The sequence below is a fragment of the Opisthocomus hoazin genome, chromosome 38 (assembly GCF_030867145.1).
Source record: "Opisthocomus hoazin isolate bOpiHoa1 chromosome 38, bOpiHoa1.hap1, whole genome shotgun sequence".
Taxonomy (NCBI): Eukaryota; Metazoa; Chordata; class Aves; order Opisthocomiformes; family Opisthocomidae; genus Opisthocomus; species Opisthocomus hoazin.
This window is the reverse complement of record NC_134451.1, coordinates 1369529-1390674: the sequence shown is the minus strand read 5'-3', so window position 1 is coordinate 1390674 and position 21146 is coordinate 1369529. Positions and strand designations below refer to the sequence as shown.

General features: G+C 50.5%; 1 protein-coding gene across 1 annotated transcript; it reads left to right on the top strand.

The window, feature by feature from the left end:
- The first annotated feature begins 19703 nt into the window (after nucleotides 1-19703).
- LOC142365373 (olfactory receptor 14A16-like) lies at nucleotides 19704-20618 on the top strand. The gene has a single exon (XM_075446110.1). The coding sequence runs from the start codon at nucleotides 19704-19706 to the stop codon at nucleotides 20616-20618; it is 915 nt and encodes a 304-aa protein (XP_075302225.1).
- The last annotated feature ends 528 nt before the right edge of the window (nucleotides 20619-21146 follow it).

Below are 21146 nucleotides of genomic sequence, written 5' to 3'. Positions count from 1 at the left end.
ACAATGCGACAGGACCCATCCGTGAACAGGGCATACTGTTTCTTATCTTCTGGCAGCTGGTTATACAGTGGGGCCTCTTCAGCACGTGTCACCTCCTCCTCTGGCGATGCTCCAAAATCTTTGCCTTCTGGCCAGTCCATTATTACCTCCAGAATTCCTGGGCGACTGGGGTTTCCCATTCGGGCGCGCTGGGTGATCAGCGCGACCCACTTACTCCACGTAGCATCGGTGGCATGATGCGTAGAGGGGACCCTCTCTTTGAACATCCAGCCCAGGACCGGCAATCGTGGAGCTAGGAGGAGCTGTGCTTCAGTGCCCACCACTTCTGAAGCAGCTCGAACGCCTTCATATGCTGCCAGAATCTCTTTTTCAGTGGGAGTATAGCGGGCCTCAGATCCTTTGTATCCCCGGCTCCAGAACCCCAGGGGTCGACCTCGAGTCTCCCCTGGTGCTTTCTGCCAGAGACTCCAGGTTGGGCCATTCTCCCCGGCTGCGGTGTAGAGCACGTTTTAACATCTTGCCCTGACCGGACTGGACCAAGGGCTACGGCATGAACTATCTCCCGTTTAATCTGTTCAAATGCCTGTCGTTGCTCAGGGCCCCATTCAAAATCATTCTTCTTCCGGGTCACGTGGTACAGAGGACTCACAATTTGGCTGTAATTTGGGATGTGCATCCTTCAAAAACCCACAACACCCAGGAAGGCCTGTGCTTCCTTTTTGCTGGTTGGTGGAGACATAGCTGCTATTTTGTTGATGACATCCATTGGGATTTGACAGCACCCATCCTGCCATTTTATTCCCAAAAACTGGATCTCTTGCGCAGGTCCCTTTACTTTACTTCGCTTAATGGCGAAACCGGCTTTCAGAAGGATCTGAACTATTTTCTCCCCTTTCTCAAAAACCTCCTCCGCTGTGTCGCCCCATATAATGATGTCGTCGATGTACTGCAGATGTTCTGGGGCTTCACCCTTTTCCAGTGCAGTCTGGATTAGTCCATGGCAAATGGTGGGACTGTGTTTCCACCCCTAGGGCAGTCGATTCCAGGTGTACTGGATGCCCCTCCAGGTGAAAGCAAACTGTGGCCTGCACTCTGCTGCCAAAGGGATGGAGAAGAATGCATTAGCGATGTCAATTGTAGCATACCACTTGACTGCCTTTGACTCCAGCTGATACTGAAGTTCTAGCATGTCTGGCACGGCAGCACTCAGCGGTGGTGTGACTTCATTCAGGCCACGGTAGTCTATTGTCAGTCTCCACTCTCCAGTAGATTTTCTTACTGGCCATATGGGACTATTAAAGGGTGAGCGAGTTTTGGTGATCACTCCTTGACTCTCCAGCTGGCGGATCAGCTGATGAATGGGGAGAAGGGAGTCTCGGTTGGTACGATACTGTCGCCGGTGCACCGTTGTGGTCGCGATTGGCACCTGTTGTTCTTCAACCCTCAGCAACCCCACAACGGAAGGATCCTCCGAGAGACCAGGCAAAATGGACAGCTGTTTAATTTCTTCCGTCTCCACAGCAGCTATGCCAAAAGCCCACCGATACCCCTTTGGGTCCTTGAAATAGCCTCTCCTAAGATAGTCTATCCCAAGGATGCACGGAGCCTCGGGGCCAGTTACAATGGGGTGCTTCTGCCAGTCCTGCCCAGTGAGGCTCACTTCAGCCTCCAGTAGACTCAGCTCTTGGGACCCCCCTGTCACTCCCGAAATGCAAATGGGCTCTGACCCTTTGAACTCTGATGGCATTAGAGTACACTGTGCACTAGTGTCCACTAGAGCTTTATACTCTTGTGGATCTGACGTGCCAGGCCACCGAATCCACACCGTCCAATAGACACGGTTGTCCCTTTCCTCCACCTGGCTGGAGGCAGGGCCCCTCTAATCCTCGTCAGAGAAATTGCTGCTCACCTGCTGTAAAAATGACTTGGAGGTCCCCTCCAGAGGATCGGAATCAAGGTCAAACTGTCTACCTGGTCTGGAGAGCTGGCTTTTGGAAACTGGAGCGGCATTTTTCCTAACAGAGTCCCCTTTTGTGATTGTTTTACCTCGCAACTCACGTACTCGGGCCTCTAGACTTGAGGTGGGTTTTCCATCCCACTTCCTCATGTTCTCTCCGTGGTCACGCAGGTAAAACCACAGGGTGCCCCGGGGTGTATAGCCTCTGTATTCCCTCTCCTGAGCAGAGAAACGCCTGCCCCTAATAGCTGAGATGCGGGCCCGCACAGGTGGGGAGTAGGACATATCCTCTTTGAATTGCTGGAACTGTCGGGACAGTTTATTCACAACTGAGACAAGGGAGGAAGAGAGACTTTCCTCATATTGGCGGAGTCTGACAGCCACCTCATCCACTGTTGGTGCGTCTTTACCTTTCCAGTTTACAACTGCCAGTGAGTTGGCATGCGAGGAGGGTGCGCTCCGCACAAACTTCCTCCACATGGATTGTGAGCACTGGAGTTCATCTGGGTCTGTGGGTACCTGCTCATCGTCTGTGTCACAGTAAACCAGCTCCCGCACAGCTAATTCCCTCAAGTACTGAATACCCCTTTCCATATTGGTCCACTTGCCAGGGTAGCATACAAAATCGTCACTGAAGGGGTACCTCTCCCTCACCCCTGAGAGAAGTCTCCTCCAGAGGCTGAGGACTTGTTCCTTTTTCCCAATGGCCTTGTCAATGCCCCCATCCCTGGCCAGGGATCCCAGCTGCTTGGCTTCCTTGCCCTCTAACTCCAAGCTGCTGGCCCCATTATCCCAGCACCGCAGCAGCCAGGTGGCAATGTGCTCGCCTGGGTGGCGGCTGAAATCTTTCCGCATGTCTCGCAGCTCGCCCAGGGACAGGGACCGGGTGATGATCTCTGTCTCTATCTCCCGTGATGACCCTGGCTCATCATCATCCCTCCCGGAGCGATCTGCTCTCTTTGCATCTTTCTTTAGTTTTGCGGGGGCAACTGCTACCTGCACAGGTTGGTCATTGGGCTCAGTCACTGTGCCTGTGGCTGGAGCTGGGGCTGGAGCAGCTGCTGTGCCCGCTGGGGAAACCGAGGCAGACCCTGCAGCTGTGGCTGCAGCAGCGGTGGTGCCGGTCAGGGGGGCTGGGACTGCCTGCTGGGCTGGAGGGGCTGCAGGGCCGGCTGGGGGGGCAGCGCCAGTTGCAGCGCCTGCCGCTTCGCTTCCCCCCCTTTCCCCTTTAAGGCACTGAACAGTGTTGAACAGGGCTCGGTAGGCATGGGCCAGACCCCAGCACATTGTGGTGATCTGTGTCTCTCTGGAATTCCCAGGGTGGCAGCACACTTTTTTCAGATATTTTACCAGATTGTCCGGATTCTGTATTTGTTCAGGGGTGAGTTTAAAACACACCGCAGGTGCCCACTGCTCTAGACATCTGCCCATGCTGTCCCACACACCCAGCCACTCACAGCTATCCAGCCCCGGGGCAGGTCTCTGCACGATGTTCTTAACGACTTGCTTAACCCTAAACAAAACCTGCAACCCATTCAGGAGGCATAACAAAAGGAGAGTGCTGCCCTGAGCATCCCACGGGTACTCGAAATTCTCAAAAGCAGTTAGGACCAGCCTGAGGGAGAGAGGGGGGGGGGGGCGAAAGAGTGGGGGAAGGTATCCCCTTCGGTTTTCCCCACAGACTGGGTTTGATTATTAACAAAATCTAAGACATAGGATCCGAGGTACGGAATTGACCGCAGTGCCGCATGCAAATACAAGACTAATTTCATGCACAGTGATGTTATCATATCATAAGTCGATATCGTACAGTACAGCAAAATCATCATCCTGATCTTCTTTCCCGAGGTAACAAACAGCACGGCGGCAAACACATACAGCAAGTAAGGATTTACGTAGCAGAGATATTTGATCAAAGTCAGAAACATTTTTACCGGCGACTATTTTAACACAGAAAAATGCGTATAACAAAATTTAACAAAATGTAAGAAAGCAGTTTTAACACCCGCTGCTCAGCCCTGCCGTTATCCCCGCCCCACGTCTGGGCGCCAATTTAATGTTTTGGTTTCGGCTGCCGCCGGCAACAAAAGCGCCACGCGGCCGCCCCTCCCCCCGCCGGCGTGCGGAGGAGAATGGAAGGAAAGAGGCAGAAACTGGTGGGTCGGGATAAGGGCAGTTTAACAGAACAGCAAACAGAGGGAAAACAGGAACAAGAACGATACAAATAAGGAGAAAACACAACCACGAACCGTACAACAGCCGCTCTCCCGAAACCGGACCGGCGCTGCGCCCGCCCAAGCCGCGAGTGCCTTCCCGCCGCACCGCCCCCCCCACCGGAACCCAGCGTGACGTCACATGGTATGGAATACCGGGCTCTGTTTGGCCAGGTGGGGTCAGCCCCCACCCCCCGGCTGTGCCCCTTCCTGGAGTCCGGTGAAAATTAACCCTGTTCTGGCCAAACCCAGGACACAGATACAACTGCCATAGTCAAGCGGGCAAAGAGCTTGGTCTTGTGTGGCCTTCCAGCCTTGCCAGAACTCTTGGCCATCTTTACTGTAGGTTTACTTCTACTCTCCCCTTCATGCACCTCTTTCCCCTTAGGCTGTTGATATGCATCTTACATTGCTGTCTAGATTTGAGCAGCCATGCCTGGAGTGGGACAAGAAAGCCACAGCTGATCTGCACAAACATCTTCCTGACACACTCAGTGGTCACCAAGAACCTGAGTGTTTTCCTTCCCATTGTGAAGGGAAGATCATCGGTAGGTGGAAACAGAGAATGATTTCTGCTGGAAACAACCTCAGGAGGTGCCTTCACACATGGCAGGGCCTGCTTTGCTGTCAGACCAGGTTGCTCAGGGCTTCAATCATTTTGGGCTTATGTCTCCCTGAAGCCTTCTCTTGTCCTGGCTTTGCCCCTTTGCTGCAAGGAAGTCCAGTGGCATCCTGGGCTGCATTAGCAAGAGCACTGCCAGCAGGTTGGTAGAAATGATCCTTCCTCTCTGCTCAGTACTGCTACCATTTCTCTTGCTCACTTCCTTCGGCGTTTCTACTCTAAAACGTCACTCGCAATGCAGCCAAAGCTGCCCTCCCCATCTTCTACCAGTCCTGCCTTCTCTTCCAGTGAAAAATAAGCCCAGGAGAGTATCTTCCCATGCTGGATCAGGAATCACTTTCCACCTTCCGTTTAACCAAAGCCGCCTAGCAGAGTTCCATGGTCTTCAAAGTCCTCAGTGACTACTTGGGCCTAAAATTGTGTCCCTTCCTCCAGCTGTCTAAAGAAGACCTCATCCTCTTCCCAGCCTTTATCAGGCAGTTCAGGGATCCTCATCAAAAGACCACTGTACATGGAGTAAACTTGTGTAGACTTCGGTTACTCTGCACTGTGCTGTGCTCCATGTACAGCTTGGCCTTTGGGCTCTGTTGTGCTGAGCATATCCCTGGGCTGATGGATATGTTTGATTGGAACAGAAAAGTCTGCAGAAATCTCCCACCTGGTACCAGAAATTAGGCCAATGGCATGTCCTTACCTTTAAAACTACAATAACAAATTCCCAACTGAATTTTCCATTTTAAAACTGTGGAAATGATGATGAGGATCATTTTCCTGGCAAGATGAAGAATTTGCTGAAGGAGCTCACAGGATCAAAATGGGACAATCCTTCCATAGGTGGGGCCTGTCTGGCTTTCTGCACTGCTACCAAAGGCTCTTTCTTGCAATGCTGCAAACTCAGGATTCCCAGCATCTAAAGACATTATATTGACTACAAGAGCCTTTCTTTGTTTACAGTGTTTGTTCTGTCAAGTCACATTTTAAATGGTACTTTGCAGAGTCTGGGTGCCTTTCTTACTGGGAACATCACAAACCAGAGCCTCCTGGTATAAAACAACAACCAAGTCTTGTGCCTGCTGCTGGCTATCAGGTTCTCAGGCAGGAGTGATATTGGGGTCAACACCCCAGCCGTGTGTCTGCTTATGGTCAATCACCCAAGGAGACTAAAGAGGTCTCACATTTGCCTTCATGGCCATGTGCATCCTAGTGGCCTATGAACTTCTTAGACACCATTGATAACATCATAAGATCCCAACCCATCAGCCTTCTTGTGACCTATCAGCTGACAAGACAGCAGTAACCTCACCATGATCTTCCAAGCCACATGCTTGCTGCTGGCCTTTCCGCTTCTAGGATTGATATGACCAAGCTGTGTGCCTGCTGCTGTGCTGTCTTGTACTGAGGCAGAATGGATATGAAAACCCATAGCCAAGCCCTCTATCTGGATGGGTCTACCTGGTTCTTAGGGAATGGGATTCCCACAATCGGTGTGCCAACCAGGTGCCTTCTGCTGGCCTATCAGAGATGCTGGCGGATGTGAGCCTAAAAGCACATATCCCAGCCATGATATAAGCACTGACCTATCAGCTGCTTCAGAAAGAGGTGATGTCAAAGTCCATTTTCTAGGTATGGTCCTGCTGCTGGCCTATCAACTCCAGAGGCAGATGTGATATCACAGCCATCTTCACAGCCATGGGTCTTTTGCTGGCCCAAGAAATTCTGAGGTACAGATTATCTCATCATAACATTTCCCCTCCTCTCCTCCTTGTGGCCTATGAGCTGGTCAGATACCTAACACCCCACATTCCTCTCCCAATGCCATGAGAATGCTCTGGGACCTCATGATTCCTGCTCTGCCTCTAAGGGTCAAAACAGCAAAAGATCAGGATAGGAGAGGGGGTGAAGGTGAAGGGGTTAAAGTGTGGCAAAGATGACTTTGGGGATGAGGTGTTCAGACTAGGGTTTAGGGATTAGAGCTGACCTTTCTGGCTACCCTGAAAATGCAACCAATAGGGACAGTTCAGTTGTCCTAAATGTGGGCATGTGTTGCCGTTTCACCTGCAAAGGAATGCCCCACCACGCTCTGAGAGGATGCCTCCAGATGATGTCCTGTCTCTATGAATTTCTCATTTAGAATCTGCAGTTACCTGCACGTACTTTGGACCACCTCTGACACTTCAAACGCCACCAGGTCTTTGCACTTGAATATGCCAGTCCTGGCCTCCATCTCCATGAATTACCACGAGAGCTGAGACAAGGAGTTCATATGCAGGACCTATTTTGTTCACACCTGAACTGAGGCAAGAGCAATCCCACCTGCTGTGGGTTTGTGGTGTGCATGGGAGGGAGCTGAATCCCTTTCTACCCACAGCACTACAACTCCAGAACAAGGGCTGAATCACGTACCTCAGCAAGGGTTAAGGAGATCCCTGACTGTCCCTGTCTTGGTGTCCTGTGTAATGATGGAACAAGAAAAGGTCATTCTTGGTCCTAAACCTGACTTTGGTAAGAAGTTATTCTTAGATGTAAATCTTTCTCTGAGAGGAGAAATGCCACTGCTGGAAAGAAGTGTCTCTGCTGAGATGAGGCAACATTGGAGATTGCTTGAGCCTGTTTGAGAAGATGTTCCCCTGGAGCACCAGGGACATCTGATGGAGGGAGCCCAGAGGGGGCAGAGAAAGTATTGGCTTGGGCTGGTGCTCTGCTGTCGAGTTGGGCTGCGCTCCTGGGATGGAGGGAGCTCATGGAAACCAGGCAGCACTGCAGAGAGACAGCTCAACCCAGGAGCAGCTCCTCTGCAAAACGCAACAGGGTGAGGGTCCTGCCTGCAGATGTCGAAGGAAGAGGAACGAGGCAGAGAGAGAGTGAAAAGGCAGTCAGGAGTGGGAGGATGCTGGGAGCTAACTGAGGGAGAAATCTTCCCAGACCTCTACATGGTGTGTTTCTGGATGCATGGCAGTGCATCTGTGGTTCCTGAAAGGGTCTCAAAATGCTGAAAAGTTCTTTGGTATCACAAGTCAATGTAATCCGAGATCACACCTGGATTCTGTTTACCTATTTCCATCAGGCAGGAGTGACTTCTCCATAGCTCACAGCAGGGCCCCATGCTCCTTGGGTCTCCCTCAGCCAGCACCAATGAGAGCTCAGGAAATGGACCTGCCAATGCTCTTCTTGAGAGAGGACAGGTGATTTGGGTGGCAGGGGGAATTTCTATGGCAAATGAGGTAGGTATTGCTCAGAGAAGTCTGCCCTAACTTGCAACTGTTTTTCCTTCCTTGGAAAGGTTCACTTGCCCAGAGGGAATCAAAAATACAATGTCAGCTCAATGACCCAGTTCCTCATTCTCGCATTCACAGACACACAGGAGCTGCTGCACTTGCACTTCTGGCTCTTCCTGAGCATCTACCTGGCTACTCTGCTCAGCAATGGCCTCATCATCACGGCCATAGCCTGTGACCATCACCTCCACACTCCCATGTACTTCTTCCTCCTCAACCTCTCCCTCCTTGATCTGGCGTCCATCTCCAACACTGTTCCTAAATCCATGGCACAATGGCCATATCCTGTGCAGGATGTGCTCTAGAGTTCTTTTTCTTTCTCAGTCACATCAGTTTTATCTTCTCACTCTCATGGCCTATGACTGCTACACTGCCATTTGCAAACCCTTGCACTACGGGACCCTCCTGGGCAGCGCATCTTGTGTCCACCTGGCAGCAGCTGCCTGGGCCAGTGGGTTTCTCGGTTTGCTCCTGCACACTGACAATACGTTTTCACAAACTCTCTGCCAAGGCAATGCTGTGGAGAAGTTCTTCTGTGAAATCCCCCAGATTCTCAAGCTCTCCTGCTGAGACTCCTGCCTGAGGGAGGTTGGGCTTACGGTGGTTAGTCTCTTCACAGCATTTGTTTGTTTTGTTTTCAGTATGCTGTCCTACGCGCAGATCTTCAGGGCCCTGCTGAGGATCCCCTCTGAGCAAGGATGGCACAAATCCTCTTCACGTGCCTCCCTCACCTGGCTGTGTTCTCTCTGTGAATCAGCATGGCCATGTTTTCCTACCTGAAACCTTCCTCCATGTCCTCCCCATCTCTGCACATGGTGGTGGCTGTTGTCTACTTGGTGATACTTCCAACAGTGAATCCACTCATCTACAGCATGAGGAACCAGGAGCTCAGGAATGCCATTAAGAAAGTGAGTCAACAGAAACTTTTGAACAGTGAGAAAATTACCACCTCACTCCATAAATAACTCCCAGATTATAGGATTACAGCCTTTTTTTGTTTAGTATTTTTTATCATTTTATTTATCTTTATTATCATTGTTATTGTCACTCACAGTAATTATGTTCCTACACTAGTATTTGCTTTTGCATCACGACATCTGAAGCATCTATCTATTTTATGTTGCCTGATGCACCTAAACAAGCGTGTTTCACATTGGCCCAGAGCTTGTCTCTTTCATAGCATCTCTGTAATAAACTAGGATCTCCCCAGTGCAATGCTTTAGGAGTCATTGAGGGATGTACCCCGGTCTTTTCCACAGGTGACGTAGAAGACTCCAACCCTTTACAAGGGGAATCTGGAGCTGCCTGGAGAGCATGGTTGTTCTCCAGGGACAGCATATTCCTGGGGTTGTGTGGGAGTGGAAGAGGTCTGCAAAGATGAGGTCTGGGGTCCTAAAGTACAGGGCATGTGCAGACCTCCTCTGGGCACTCTCCAGTTCCTCCCCTCCTGTCCAGGGCAGGAATTCCTACAGAGAGACACACTAGTTCAGATGTGGCCATGCCAGTTCTGAGTTAAGGGGGATGACAAATCAAGTTCTCTAGGTGGCCATGCTTCTCCTAACACAGGCCAGTATTTGATCATGGAGAGCATGCACCCCCAGCTCATATGATGTCCCTTGTAGCACCTGTAACTAGTGGTGTGCCCCAGGGGTCAGTACTGGGCCCAGTCTTGTTTAACATCTTCATCAATGACGTGGATGAAGAGTTAGAATGTACCCTCAGCAAGTTTGCTGATGACACCGAACTGGGAGATGTGGTGGATACACCAGAAGGCTGTGCTGCCATTCAGGGAGACCTGGACAGGCTGGAAAGCTGGGCAGAGAGGAACCTGATGAGGTTCAACAAGGACAAGTGCAGGGTCCTGCAGCTCGGGAGGAACAACCCCATGCATCAGTACAGGCTTGGGGCGGACCTGCTGGAGTGCAGCTCTGTGGAGAGGGACCTGGGTGTGCTGGTGGACAACAGGTTGACCATGAGCCAGCAGTGTGCCCCGGTTGCCAAGCAGACCAATGAGATCCTGGGGTGCATCAAGAGGATTGTGTCCAGCAGGTCGAGGGAGATTCTTCTTCCCCTCTACACTGCCCTAGTGAGGCCCCATCTGGAGTACTGTGTCCAGTTCTGGGCTCCCCAGTTCAAGAAAAATGAAGAGCTACTGGAGAGAGCCCAGCGGAGGGCTACGAGGATGATGAGGGGACTGGAGCATCTCTCCTACGAGGAAAGGCTGAGGGAGCTGGGCTTGTTCAGCCTGGAGAAGGCTGAGAGGGGACCTTATAAATGCTTCTAAATATCTGCAGGGTGGGTGTCAGGAGGACGGGGCCAGATTATTTTCAGTGGTGCCAGTGACAGGACAAGGGGCAATGGGCACAAACTGAAGAACAGAAAGTTCCGTCTGAACATGAGGAAGAACTTCTTCCCTCTGAGGGTGACGGAGCCCTGGAACAGGCTGCCCAGGGAGGTAGTTAAGTCTCCTTCTCTGGAGATATTCAAGACCCGCCTAGACGCGGTCCTGTGCAGCCTGCTGTAGGTGACCCTTCTTTGGCAGGGGGGTTGGACTAGATGACCCACAGAGGTCCCTTCCAGCCCTGACCATTATGTGATTCTGTGATTCTGTGATTCTGTAGCACCTAGGCCCTTCTCCTCAGGGTCACTTCTCAGTCAGTGGGGAGACAGCCTGGCCTAGTATATGACATTATTCTTCCCCTCCTTGCAGGACTGGTCATTTCTTGACTTCTGTTGGCTGAATCTCAGAGTCTCTCAATGTCCCCCTGGACTGAACCTCCAGTGATACAGGTCTGTGAATAAGAAATTGCAGGACACTGAAGCTGATTTAAGGAGTTACTAGTTTTCAACTGACCAACGTAAGAATCAACACAATGACCAACTTTAAGACACCAAGTGTGGATACAAAGCAAGCAAGGCAAGCGCCAGTGGGGAAAAAGCAAGCCGAGCTGGGTTGTTTGGAGGGAATGTATTAGGATAATGAAAGAGAAGAACTTGGGAAGAAGAAAGAGGGAAGACAAACCCCCAAAGATTTATCTTGGATTTTCCAAGGCCTGCTTGCAGTGACCTGCTTAGCAGCCTTGAGTCAATGAGTTGAGTGGAACAAAATCACCACAGCTGAGTGGAGAAAACTTCTGTCTGCTTACTGCCATGGTCACAGGGAACCTGAGTGCTCTGCCGACAAGCGCCAAAGGAGGACACATAGTGGAAGGAAATGCGCAGTCATTCATCCTGGAAGGGACCCTGAGAGGTGTCAAAGCAAAACAAAAGCCCTGTCAATGGAGAAAGGATAAATGAGGCTTGGACTGTTTTTATGCTAGGCTGTGATAGTGGCACAAATATACCTATATCAACACATATAGAGTGTGGTTCCCCACAGGAGCCGGTCTTAGACCTTCTGTCTGTCCAGGAGCTGGCCCCAGCACTCCCTCATCTCCGCAGTTCACAAAGACATAGAATTATGAATTTCCTCCAGGCATCACAGAACCACTGGGGATTCTTGACAGAGGACCCATCACGTTTGCATCTCAGGAAATGGGATGCCAGAGGCCAAGGGAAGGATGGTCTGGCCACTTTCCCTTCGGTTACTGCCCAACTTATGTCTAACTGCTGCCAACGTTGTTCTGGCAGCTCAGGATATGAGCTTCTATTGGAGTCCGAACCACTTCAGTTCCCACTACCTCCATCTTCCCTCTGACACTGGTTATTGTGTGACACAACGGTCTGGACTCTCCAGGCAAGATGGGCAGAAGTTAGATGTCCAATCTTCAGCTTTTCTGCTTGCTGGAAATGTGAATGCAGCAGACTCAGGCCAAGAGGCCCAGGAAACTCTGTTCCCAGAGGGTCAACTCATGAAAACATCCCATAGGATGCGGGACTTCCTCTTGACTGACACATTTGTGAGTCCATTTGTGATGCAGCTTCACCTTTTTTTCCTCTCTCTTTCTAACTTGGCTTTCAGCATTTAAGTATTGAATCTGCTTAGCCACTTTGAAACTGTCTCTCTGAAAACCTGGCTCAGCATCTTTTCTTTTTTTTTTTTTAATTAACCCACTTGCGTATGCAGCATTGAAGTGGCTTTCTGTCTGTGCAACTACTTTGTACAATGTCTGCTCCAAGAGATATCTCAGCCTGCAGTTGGAAATGGATGAAGCCGTAGGGGATAGATGTATTGCTTCAGACAATAATTTATAGGCATACAACACAAAAAGGTTGTGAAGGTGAATGGGCATGCAAGAAACAGGAAAACTGCTCATCCAGTGGAGCGCTGCAGATGGAGGATGGAGCTGTACATAACATGCGGTGATACAAGTAGGGTCAACACATCTAGAAGACTTCTGTAGGGAAGGCTGTGCAAGGGAGTACACTTACTTAATCCAGCTGAAAAGAGAGACCTGGAAGTGTGCTGAAGTGGTGGGGAGAAGTGTCCTCAGGTATCAGACCTTTGATCAAAGAAGGCTGGAGAGATTTGAGTGGCAGAGATTTGAGGTAGTCATTTGAAGATCTGAGTAGGCTGATCTTTGGAAATGAGAAAAAAGTGAAGCTCTGAAGGATGTATTGGAATTAGAATCACAGAATCATAGCATGCTTTGGGTTGGAAGGGACCTTTAGATGTCATCTAGCCCACACCCCCCTGCAGCGAGCAGGGATATCTTCAACTAGACCAGGTTGCTCAGAGCCCCGTCCAACCTGTCCTTGAATGTTTCCAGGGATGGGGCCTCAGCTACCTCTCTGGGCAACCTGTGGCAGTGTTTCACCACTGTCATGGTAAAAAATTTCTTCCTTATATGTAGCCTGAATCTAACCTCTCTTACTTTAAAGCCATTACTCCTTGTCCTATCGTAACAAGCCCTGTTGAAAAGATTTTCCCCTTCTTTCCTATAGGCCCCCATAGAAGTACTGGCAGGCTGCTCTAAGGTCTCCCCGCAGCAAGCTCTTCTCCAGGCTGAACAAGCCCAACTCTCTCAGCCTTTCCTCATAGGAGTAGTGCTCCAGTCCTCGAATCATTTTTGTGGCCCTTGTCTGGACCCACTCCAACAGCTCTGTGTACTTCCTGTGCTGAAGGCTTCAGAGCTGATGCAGTACTCCAGGTGGGGTCTCCCCAGAGTGGAGTAGAGGGGCAGAATCACTTCCCTCAACCTGCTACCCAGGGTTCTCTTGATGCAGCCTAGGACACGGCTGGCCTTCTGGTCTGCGAGTGCACATTGGAGGCTCACGTCCAGCATTTCATCCACCAGTACCCCCAAGTCCTTCTCTCGGCAAGTCTGCTCTCAATCCTCTCATCACCCAGTCTGTATTGATAGCGGGGATTGCCCCAGCCCAGATGGAGGACCTTTCAGAAGGTTATCAGGAGTAGTCAGCATGGATTCACCAAGGGGAAATCATGCCTGACCAATCTGATAGCTTTCTACGATGACATGACTGGCTGGGTAGACGAAGGGAGAGCCGTGGATGTTATCTACCTTGACTTCAGCAAGGCTTTCGACACAGTCTCCCATGATATCCTCCTAGGGAAGCTGAGGAAGTGTGGGCTGGATGAGTGGTCGGTGAAGTGGATAGAGAACTGGCTGAATGGCAGAAAATAGAGGGTTGTCATCAGCGGCGCTGAGTCTAGTTGGAGGCTGGTGACAAGTGGTGTCCCTCAGGGGTCAGTACTGGGCCCAGTCTTGTTTAACTTCTTCATCAACGACCTGGATGAAGAGTTAGAATGTACCCTCAGCAAGTTTGCTGATGACACCAAACTGGGAGGTGTGGTAGACACACCAGAAGGCTGTGCTGCCATTCAGCGTGACCTGGATAGGCTGGAAAGCTGGGCAGGGAGGAACCTGATGAGGTTCAACAAGGGCAAGTGCAGGGTCCTGCACCTGGGGAGGAACAACCTCATGCACCAGTACAGGCTTGGGGTGGACCTGCTGGAGAGCAGCTCTGCGGAGAGGGACCTGGGTGTCCTGGTGGACGACAGGTTAACCATGAGCCAGCAGTGTGCCCTGGCTGCCAAGAAAGCCAATGAGATCCTGGGGTGCATCAAGAAGAGTGTGGCCAGCAGGAGGAGGGAGGTTCTCCTTCCCCTCTACACTGCCCTGGTGAGGCCTCATCTGGAGTACTGTGTCCAGTTCTGGGCTCCCCAGTTCAAGAAGGATGAAGAGCTACTGGAGAGAGTCCAGCGGAGGGCTACAAGGATGGTGAGGGGACTGGAGCATCTCCACTACGAGGAGAGGTTGAGGGAACTGGGCTTGTTCAGCCTGAAGAAGAGAAGGCTGCGAGGGGACCTTATAAATGCCTACAAATATCTGAAGGGTGGGTGTCAGGAGGATGGGGCCAAGCTCTTTTCAGTGGTGCCCAGTGACAGGACAAGGGGCAATGGGCACAAACTGAGGCACAGGAAGTTCCGTCTGAACATGAGGAAGAACTTCTTCCCTCTGAGGGTGACGGAGCACTGGAACAGGCTGCCCAGGGAGGTAGTGGAGTCTCCTTCTCTGGAGATATTCAAGACCCGCCTGGACAAGATCCTGTGCAGCCTACTGTAGGTGACCCTGCTTCGGCAGGGGGGTTGGACTAGATGACCCACAGAGGTCCCTTCCAACCCCTACTATTCTGTGATTCTGTGATTCTGTGTGATTCACTGCGGCTTGCTGAACCACATGAGGTTCACACAGGCCCATTTCTCGAGCTTGTCCAGGTCCCTCTAGATGGCGTCCCATCCTTCTGATGTGTCAACTGCACCACTCAGCTTGGTGTCATCTGCAAACTTGCTGAGGGTGCACTCAATCTCATCATCTAAGTCACTGATGAAAATGTTAAACAGTACTGGTCCCAGTACGGACCCCTGAGGGACACCACTTGTCACTGGTCCATTTTGACATCAAGCCTTTCACCACGACCCTCTGGCTGCGACCTTCCAATCAATTCCTTATCCACCAAACAGTCCACCCATCAAATCCATATCTCTCCAATTTAGAAAGAAGGATGTTGTGAGGGACAGTGGTGAAGGCTTTACAGATCACATCTGTAGATTCTCCCTTGTCCACTGATCTAGTCATGCCATCACAGAAAGCCACTAGGTTGGTCAGGCAGGACTTGCCCTTGGTGAAGTCATGCTGGCATTCTTGAATCACCTCCCTGTCGAATTAGTGGTACACTCACGAAGAAGAGTAACAGGAAGTGTTGTAATGGAACTCCCTCTTGTTGCTGATGATGAACAAGAATTCTTTAATTTAACACCCAACAGCAATTCTTACTTGCCAAAATAGCAATTCTTTCTCAGTAGCTAGCCTCTGGCATAATATTTGTAGAACAGTGCTTTTTCCCTTAATGCTCTTTACTATAATGTAGAGATTACACTTCTTAGACCACATTGCCCTTAAAATTTCCTTCCTCCCTATCTTCTCTGTCAATTTTGCATGGTAAGGGGGAGTTGGAATAGAAGACCTGTTTCATTTCTACCCAAAGAAGGCAAAGGGACAAATTTCTGGTTGTGAATAGGCAAAAAGGCAGCCAAAATTTTCATATGCTCTATACCGACACAACGCTGTTGTCGGCATTTCCAGTCTCTGAAGTGTGGAGTCTACTAGGAAAAAAAGGAATCAGTAGACACCTCCTGCACACAGCATAAGTCCAACCTCAGTTGTCCCATAAGCCTCTGCTGTAGAAAACCTCACCTTCAGCTGAATCCGTTCTCCTGGGATACATTGCATGGCACAGGCTAATGGGAGGGTTGTTGGGTGTCGCGTTAATTTGGCAGAAAATAAACCCCTTTGCTCTCTAATGCTCTTGACCAAAGTGAGAGGCTCGGTGCGGCTAGGTTTAAATTCTGAGTGATGTCCAATTTGCCACTACCAGTCCAGTCGCGTTTAATACGTATATTAAACTACCACGACTCTGGATACACTAATAGCAGTCTGCACCTTCGGTCCAGTCGTGCTCATAAACTGGCACGGCCGCATTCGGTCGCGTTCAGTGAGAAACTGTGACAACTGGCTACTGAAACAGTGCAGTTTTATTTGTGCAACATGTATAGAGGTTTTTTGAATTGCCGGTGATAGTAACTGTATGCAAGAAAGCACATGCAAATACAAAACGCGTGAAAAGATCATAAATAATACAGCCTGGCTATAAACATTAGGGAGTAACTATTCCCGAGAAAAGCGCTTAGTTAAAGTCTCACCCAAGGCGTCCCAAGCGGGGGAGAAGCAAGGCTCAGCCCGTCGGCCAGTCCCGGTTGTCGGAGGCAGTCTGAGGCGGAGTTTCCCTTGACTTGCTCACGGTGTTATCTTCTTTTCTATCACAAACCTCCTGGGGTGATGTCCTGGCATTGCAGGGGAAGAAGCAAGGCTTTGTGAGGCACATGGGAGTGAAGGTGAGACAGTGGTGTATGTGTCACAAAAAGTGTCTTGAAGTTACGAAGAAGACCTGTAATAGCATGGATAAAGAGTGGTCAGGCAGAATAGAAATAGGTTGATTTTTTCATCTGAAGCATTAGATAAAGGAGGATGTGCAGTTCAGTGCTGGGATATGGAGGGAAGATTCAAGCAAGTCTGGAGGCTATGACATCTTGGGTGCTCAGGGAACAGTAGCAGGGCTTTTGGAGAAGCTGGGTGAGCTGTGCTAAAATCACAGGCACTGGGAAATCCTCAGAAAACTTTGAGTTTGAAGACACAGTGAGGACAGAGGGACACCAGTACCTCTTGGCATTTCCCGTGTTAGAGTGAGGCAAGGAATCAGGGCAGATCTGCAAGGGAAGAGGAACAGGCATAGGACAGTGTAGGACAGCCTGGAACGTGGACAGGACAGCTACCAAAAGTCCTAGACACCACACGTGCAAAGGCTTTGCTTCAGAGCAAAGAAATGGCATGGAGAGAACTGAATGTCTGTCTAGCCCTAGGACTACACATCCAGAATGAAATGCCTAAATTCATTAAACTGAAGACATTCACCTCCGCTTGGAGAAACTAGGCTCTTCCCTGTAAACTTTCTGGTGTCTTGTCTCATGTTTGGAAAAGGAAAGGTGATTCTCATGTCCTAATCTTTTTCTAATAAAAGAAATGCCACTGCTGGAAAGAAGACTCTCTGCCCAGATGTGGGAGAGAATATCAGTGATTTCTTCAGCCTGTTTCACAGAAGAATCCCCTGGAGCCCCAAGGACACCCTGAGGGAGGACAGAGACAGCTGAGAAAATGCTGTCCTGGGCTGGTCCTCTGCTGCTGAGCTGAGCTGGGCTCCTGGGACAGAGGAAGCTCATGGCAAGTGGGCAGAGCTGCAGAGAGACAGCTCTTCCCACGAGCAGCTCCTCTGCAAAGCACAGCAAGGCTGAGGGCACTGCCTGCAGGAACCAAGCTAAGAGGAGAGAGGCAGAGAGAGGTTAAAGGCAGTCTGGGATAGGAGGAAAGCAGACATCTTCCTGGGGGAGAAATCTTCACAGCCCTCTGTGGTAAGTACCTGCATGAAAGTGAATGTAGCTGTGGTTCATTGAAAGCTCTCCAAAAGCTGACACATCCCTCAGCCTATGGGATCTGCCAAAAAGGCTTTCACAGTTTCTCTATTTTAGTGGAGAAGCATGTGCTGCACAGCAGGGCTTCCCTGCTGCACCATCAGAGGGACAGGGCATGACAGCTGCCTTCTCCCAGGGACAGGTGCAGGGGTGTGAACGTGTGTGTGCAGCCAGGAGTGCCCAGGGCTGTCCTTCAGAGCAGGGTCCCTGTGCCCCAGGGGCTGTGTGCTGGGGCAGGGACTCTGCTGCCTGCCAGGGTCAGCACTCCGCCTGCCCAGGTTGCTCCTCACAGAACTGTGGAGAGAAGTTGTGGGTTGAAGAAGTGACTCCATCAGCTGAGGATCTTTCTGTAGTGTAGAGGGAACTACCTGTGTCAGGGATGCTCACAGCTCCATATCACCCCCAGGACGTCTGAGGAGAGTCCTTTTGAAGAAGGACATCAAGGTAGAATTTACCTGAAAGGGAAGAAGTATGTGCTTTGAGTTTTCTCCTCTTGGTTGGCTGGGTGGGTAGTGGGAGATTGGAATTTATTTCTGCTTTGTGAAGCAGGCACAGAGACCCCAGTTCTTGTCAGGCTTGGTCTGAGGTGCTCCTGAGCCCCTGCACAGACAAGAGATGCCCCTGGGCAGTGAATGCCCTGCTGCCAGGAGGTGTCTGCAGGGCAGAGCTGAGCCAACAGAGCAGGTGGAATGGGATCTGTGAACATGAAGAGGGAGGAGAAGTGGGGACAGAGAAACAGGTCCTGACTCAAAAAATTCAAGGCAGAAGAGACATGGACAGGAAGGGGGAGAGAACTGTTTCCAGAAACATAACAACAGGAGGGATTTAGGAATCTCCTTGCCATCCCCTGCAGCGCAGATGCTTTGCCCTGAGTTAACCCTTGGTCTCCTCACTCACACAGCAGGGCCTCTGCCCTTAGTGTCATGGGAACATGGTGAGGAGTTGCCTTCCCAGCAGCCCGACCAGCAAACAGGAGGTATGCTCAAGTGTCTGACTGTGTCTCCCTCTTCTGCCTCCCTTGCAAGGGGTACTTTGTTCTCCTCTTCTCCCTGCTGCCATTGTTCTTACCGTCACATGCACTGGTGTGAGGGGGGGGTGGGGGTGTGAAGATTCAAGTGCATCTTAGACAGCAATGCTGCATGTACAGTCATGCACATATCACCATGGAGGAAGAGCATCCAGCTAACACCCTATTGACTTTCAGGGCTCTGAGTACAGCAGTGTGTGTGGCCGTGTGGCTGGTAATGATCTCACCCTCCTTTTTGGTACACCTGTTCTTTAGGACATTGAAATCTTTCCTTGGAGGGTCCTGCTGGACTGCTGGCTGCCCTCTGGAATGGCACCAAACTCCCCTGGCATCTCTGTGTCATGCAGGAACCACCTGGAGAAGACACCTCTTTGATAAAGATCATGGAAATGTTGCTGGGTGGCTGTATGCGGGCAGTTGTAATGAGCCCTCTGTGTCCCTGGCTGGAAGCGGAGAACTGAGATCCTCCTTGGGCACAGCGAGGTGGGCTGAGGGGTTTGGAGAGCTGAACTTGGAAACTGGATTCCTCTGCTCTCAGCCGTGTCCAGTGTCTTCTTGGGGGAACACAGGAGTGCGAGAGAAGTGCCAGCACATGATAGCTGAGAGCAGGGCTGATGGACAGAGCGGCTGTCCTCACTCTGCATTAACGGAACGTCCCTTTGCTTCTCAGGACCCATAAGGTATCTGTTCAGTCCAGCAGAAATGCGAAGGGTTTCTGCCTTAAGCACACTCCTCTGCTCTGATGCAGTGACTAGAACAGAATAAACAAAAACAAATCCCCGCAGCCCAGCTCTGTAGTCAGGTAAATTGGGAGCAACAATGCTGAAGAGCTTTTTGATACTATGAGTAGATGTACTCAGAGATCACCCCATGTTCCTAGTTTCCTACTTATGTAGAGCAGGTCTGACTTCTGCAGAGCCAAGAGCAGAGCCTCTTGCTCCTGGGGAACGATCAGCCAGCACCAACCAGAGCTCACAAAAGGTCTTCCTGAAAAAGGAGAAGTGGTTCAGAAGAAGTGAGGTGCCTACGAGAAATTGAATAGAATTTTCACTGAGATAGGTCTGCTCTTTCTTCTCACTTCCTTTATCAGCTTGAACAGGTCCCCTTACTCAGAGGGACAAAATGTCCAACAGCAGCTCCATCACCGAGTTCCTCCTCCTGGCATTCGCACACACACGGAAGCTGCAGCTCTTGCACTTCTGGATCTTCCTGAGCATCTACCTGGCTGCCCTCCTGAGCAATGGCCTCATCATCATTGCCATAGCCTGTGACCACCGCCTCCACACCCCCATGTACTTCTTCCTCCTCAACCTCTCCCTCCTCGATCTGGGCTCCATCTCCACCACTGTTCCCAAATCCATGGCCAATTCCCTGTTGGACACCAGGGTCATTTCCTATGCCGGATGTGCTGCCCAGCTACTTTTGTTTTTCTTTTTTATATCAGCAGAGTATTTTTTTCTCACTGTCATGGCCTATGACCGCTACGTTGCCATCTGCAAACCCCTACACTATGGGACCCTCCTGGACAGCAGAGCTTGTGTCCACCTGGCAGCAGCTGCTTGGGCCAGTGGGTTTCTCTGTACTGTGGTGCACGCTGCCAATACATTTTCAATACCTCTCTGCCAAGGCAATGTTGTGGACCAGTTCTTCTGTGAAATTCCCCACATTCTCAAGCTCTCCTGCTCAGACACCTACCTCAGGGAAGCTGGTCTTCTTGTTGTTGGCATCTGTTTAGTTTTTGGGTGTTTCGTTTTCATTGCTCTATCCTATGTGCAGATCTTCAGGGCTGTGTGGAATATCCCCTCTGAGCAGGGACGGCACAAAGCCTTTTCTACATGCCTGCCTCACCTGGCCGTGGTTTTCCTGTTTGTCAGCACTGGCATGGTTGCCTACCTGAAGCCTCCCTCCGTCTCCTCCCCATCCCTGGACCTGCTGGTATCATTTCTGTACTCAGTGGTGCCTCCAGCAGTGAACCCCCTCATCTACAGCATGAGGAACCAGAAGCTCAAGGATGCCCTATGGAAACTGACCCAATGAATGCTATTCCACCAACAACAACCTCCCTGACCTCTTCTGCAGATTTCCCAGATTTTATCTTAGGCCATAATTCTGGTTTTTTCTCTTGTAATAATTCTGCTTATGGAATATTCTCTTGGTGTATACTGCTTGTCTTGAGCCTTCATCTTATCATGTCTGACCCGTGCACAACACTATGTCAGATGTGGCCTATCCAATGGCAGCTCTTCAATAAAAAGGCATTTCCAAGATGCAGTGCTTCAAGGCTACGCTTGTCATCTAAAATTCCTGTTAATAAAATGTCAAAGGAATTGGTCTTTTGAAGTGTCTGGTCTCCTTGTGTTTTCCATGTGTTTGGGGTTAAGCTCATGGTACCATTGTGTTCTGTTGTACCAGAAGGTTAGGTTTTAGAGGCTCTGTTGTTTGTTTAGAGTGGCAGTGGAGATGTTGCATAGGCTCCCCATTGTTTCTTCAGGCTGCTGCATGTGTGACAGGACTGATAGCATATATGGGTCTGTCTGGATAGTAATTTGAAGGGGTCAGGAGAGG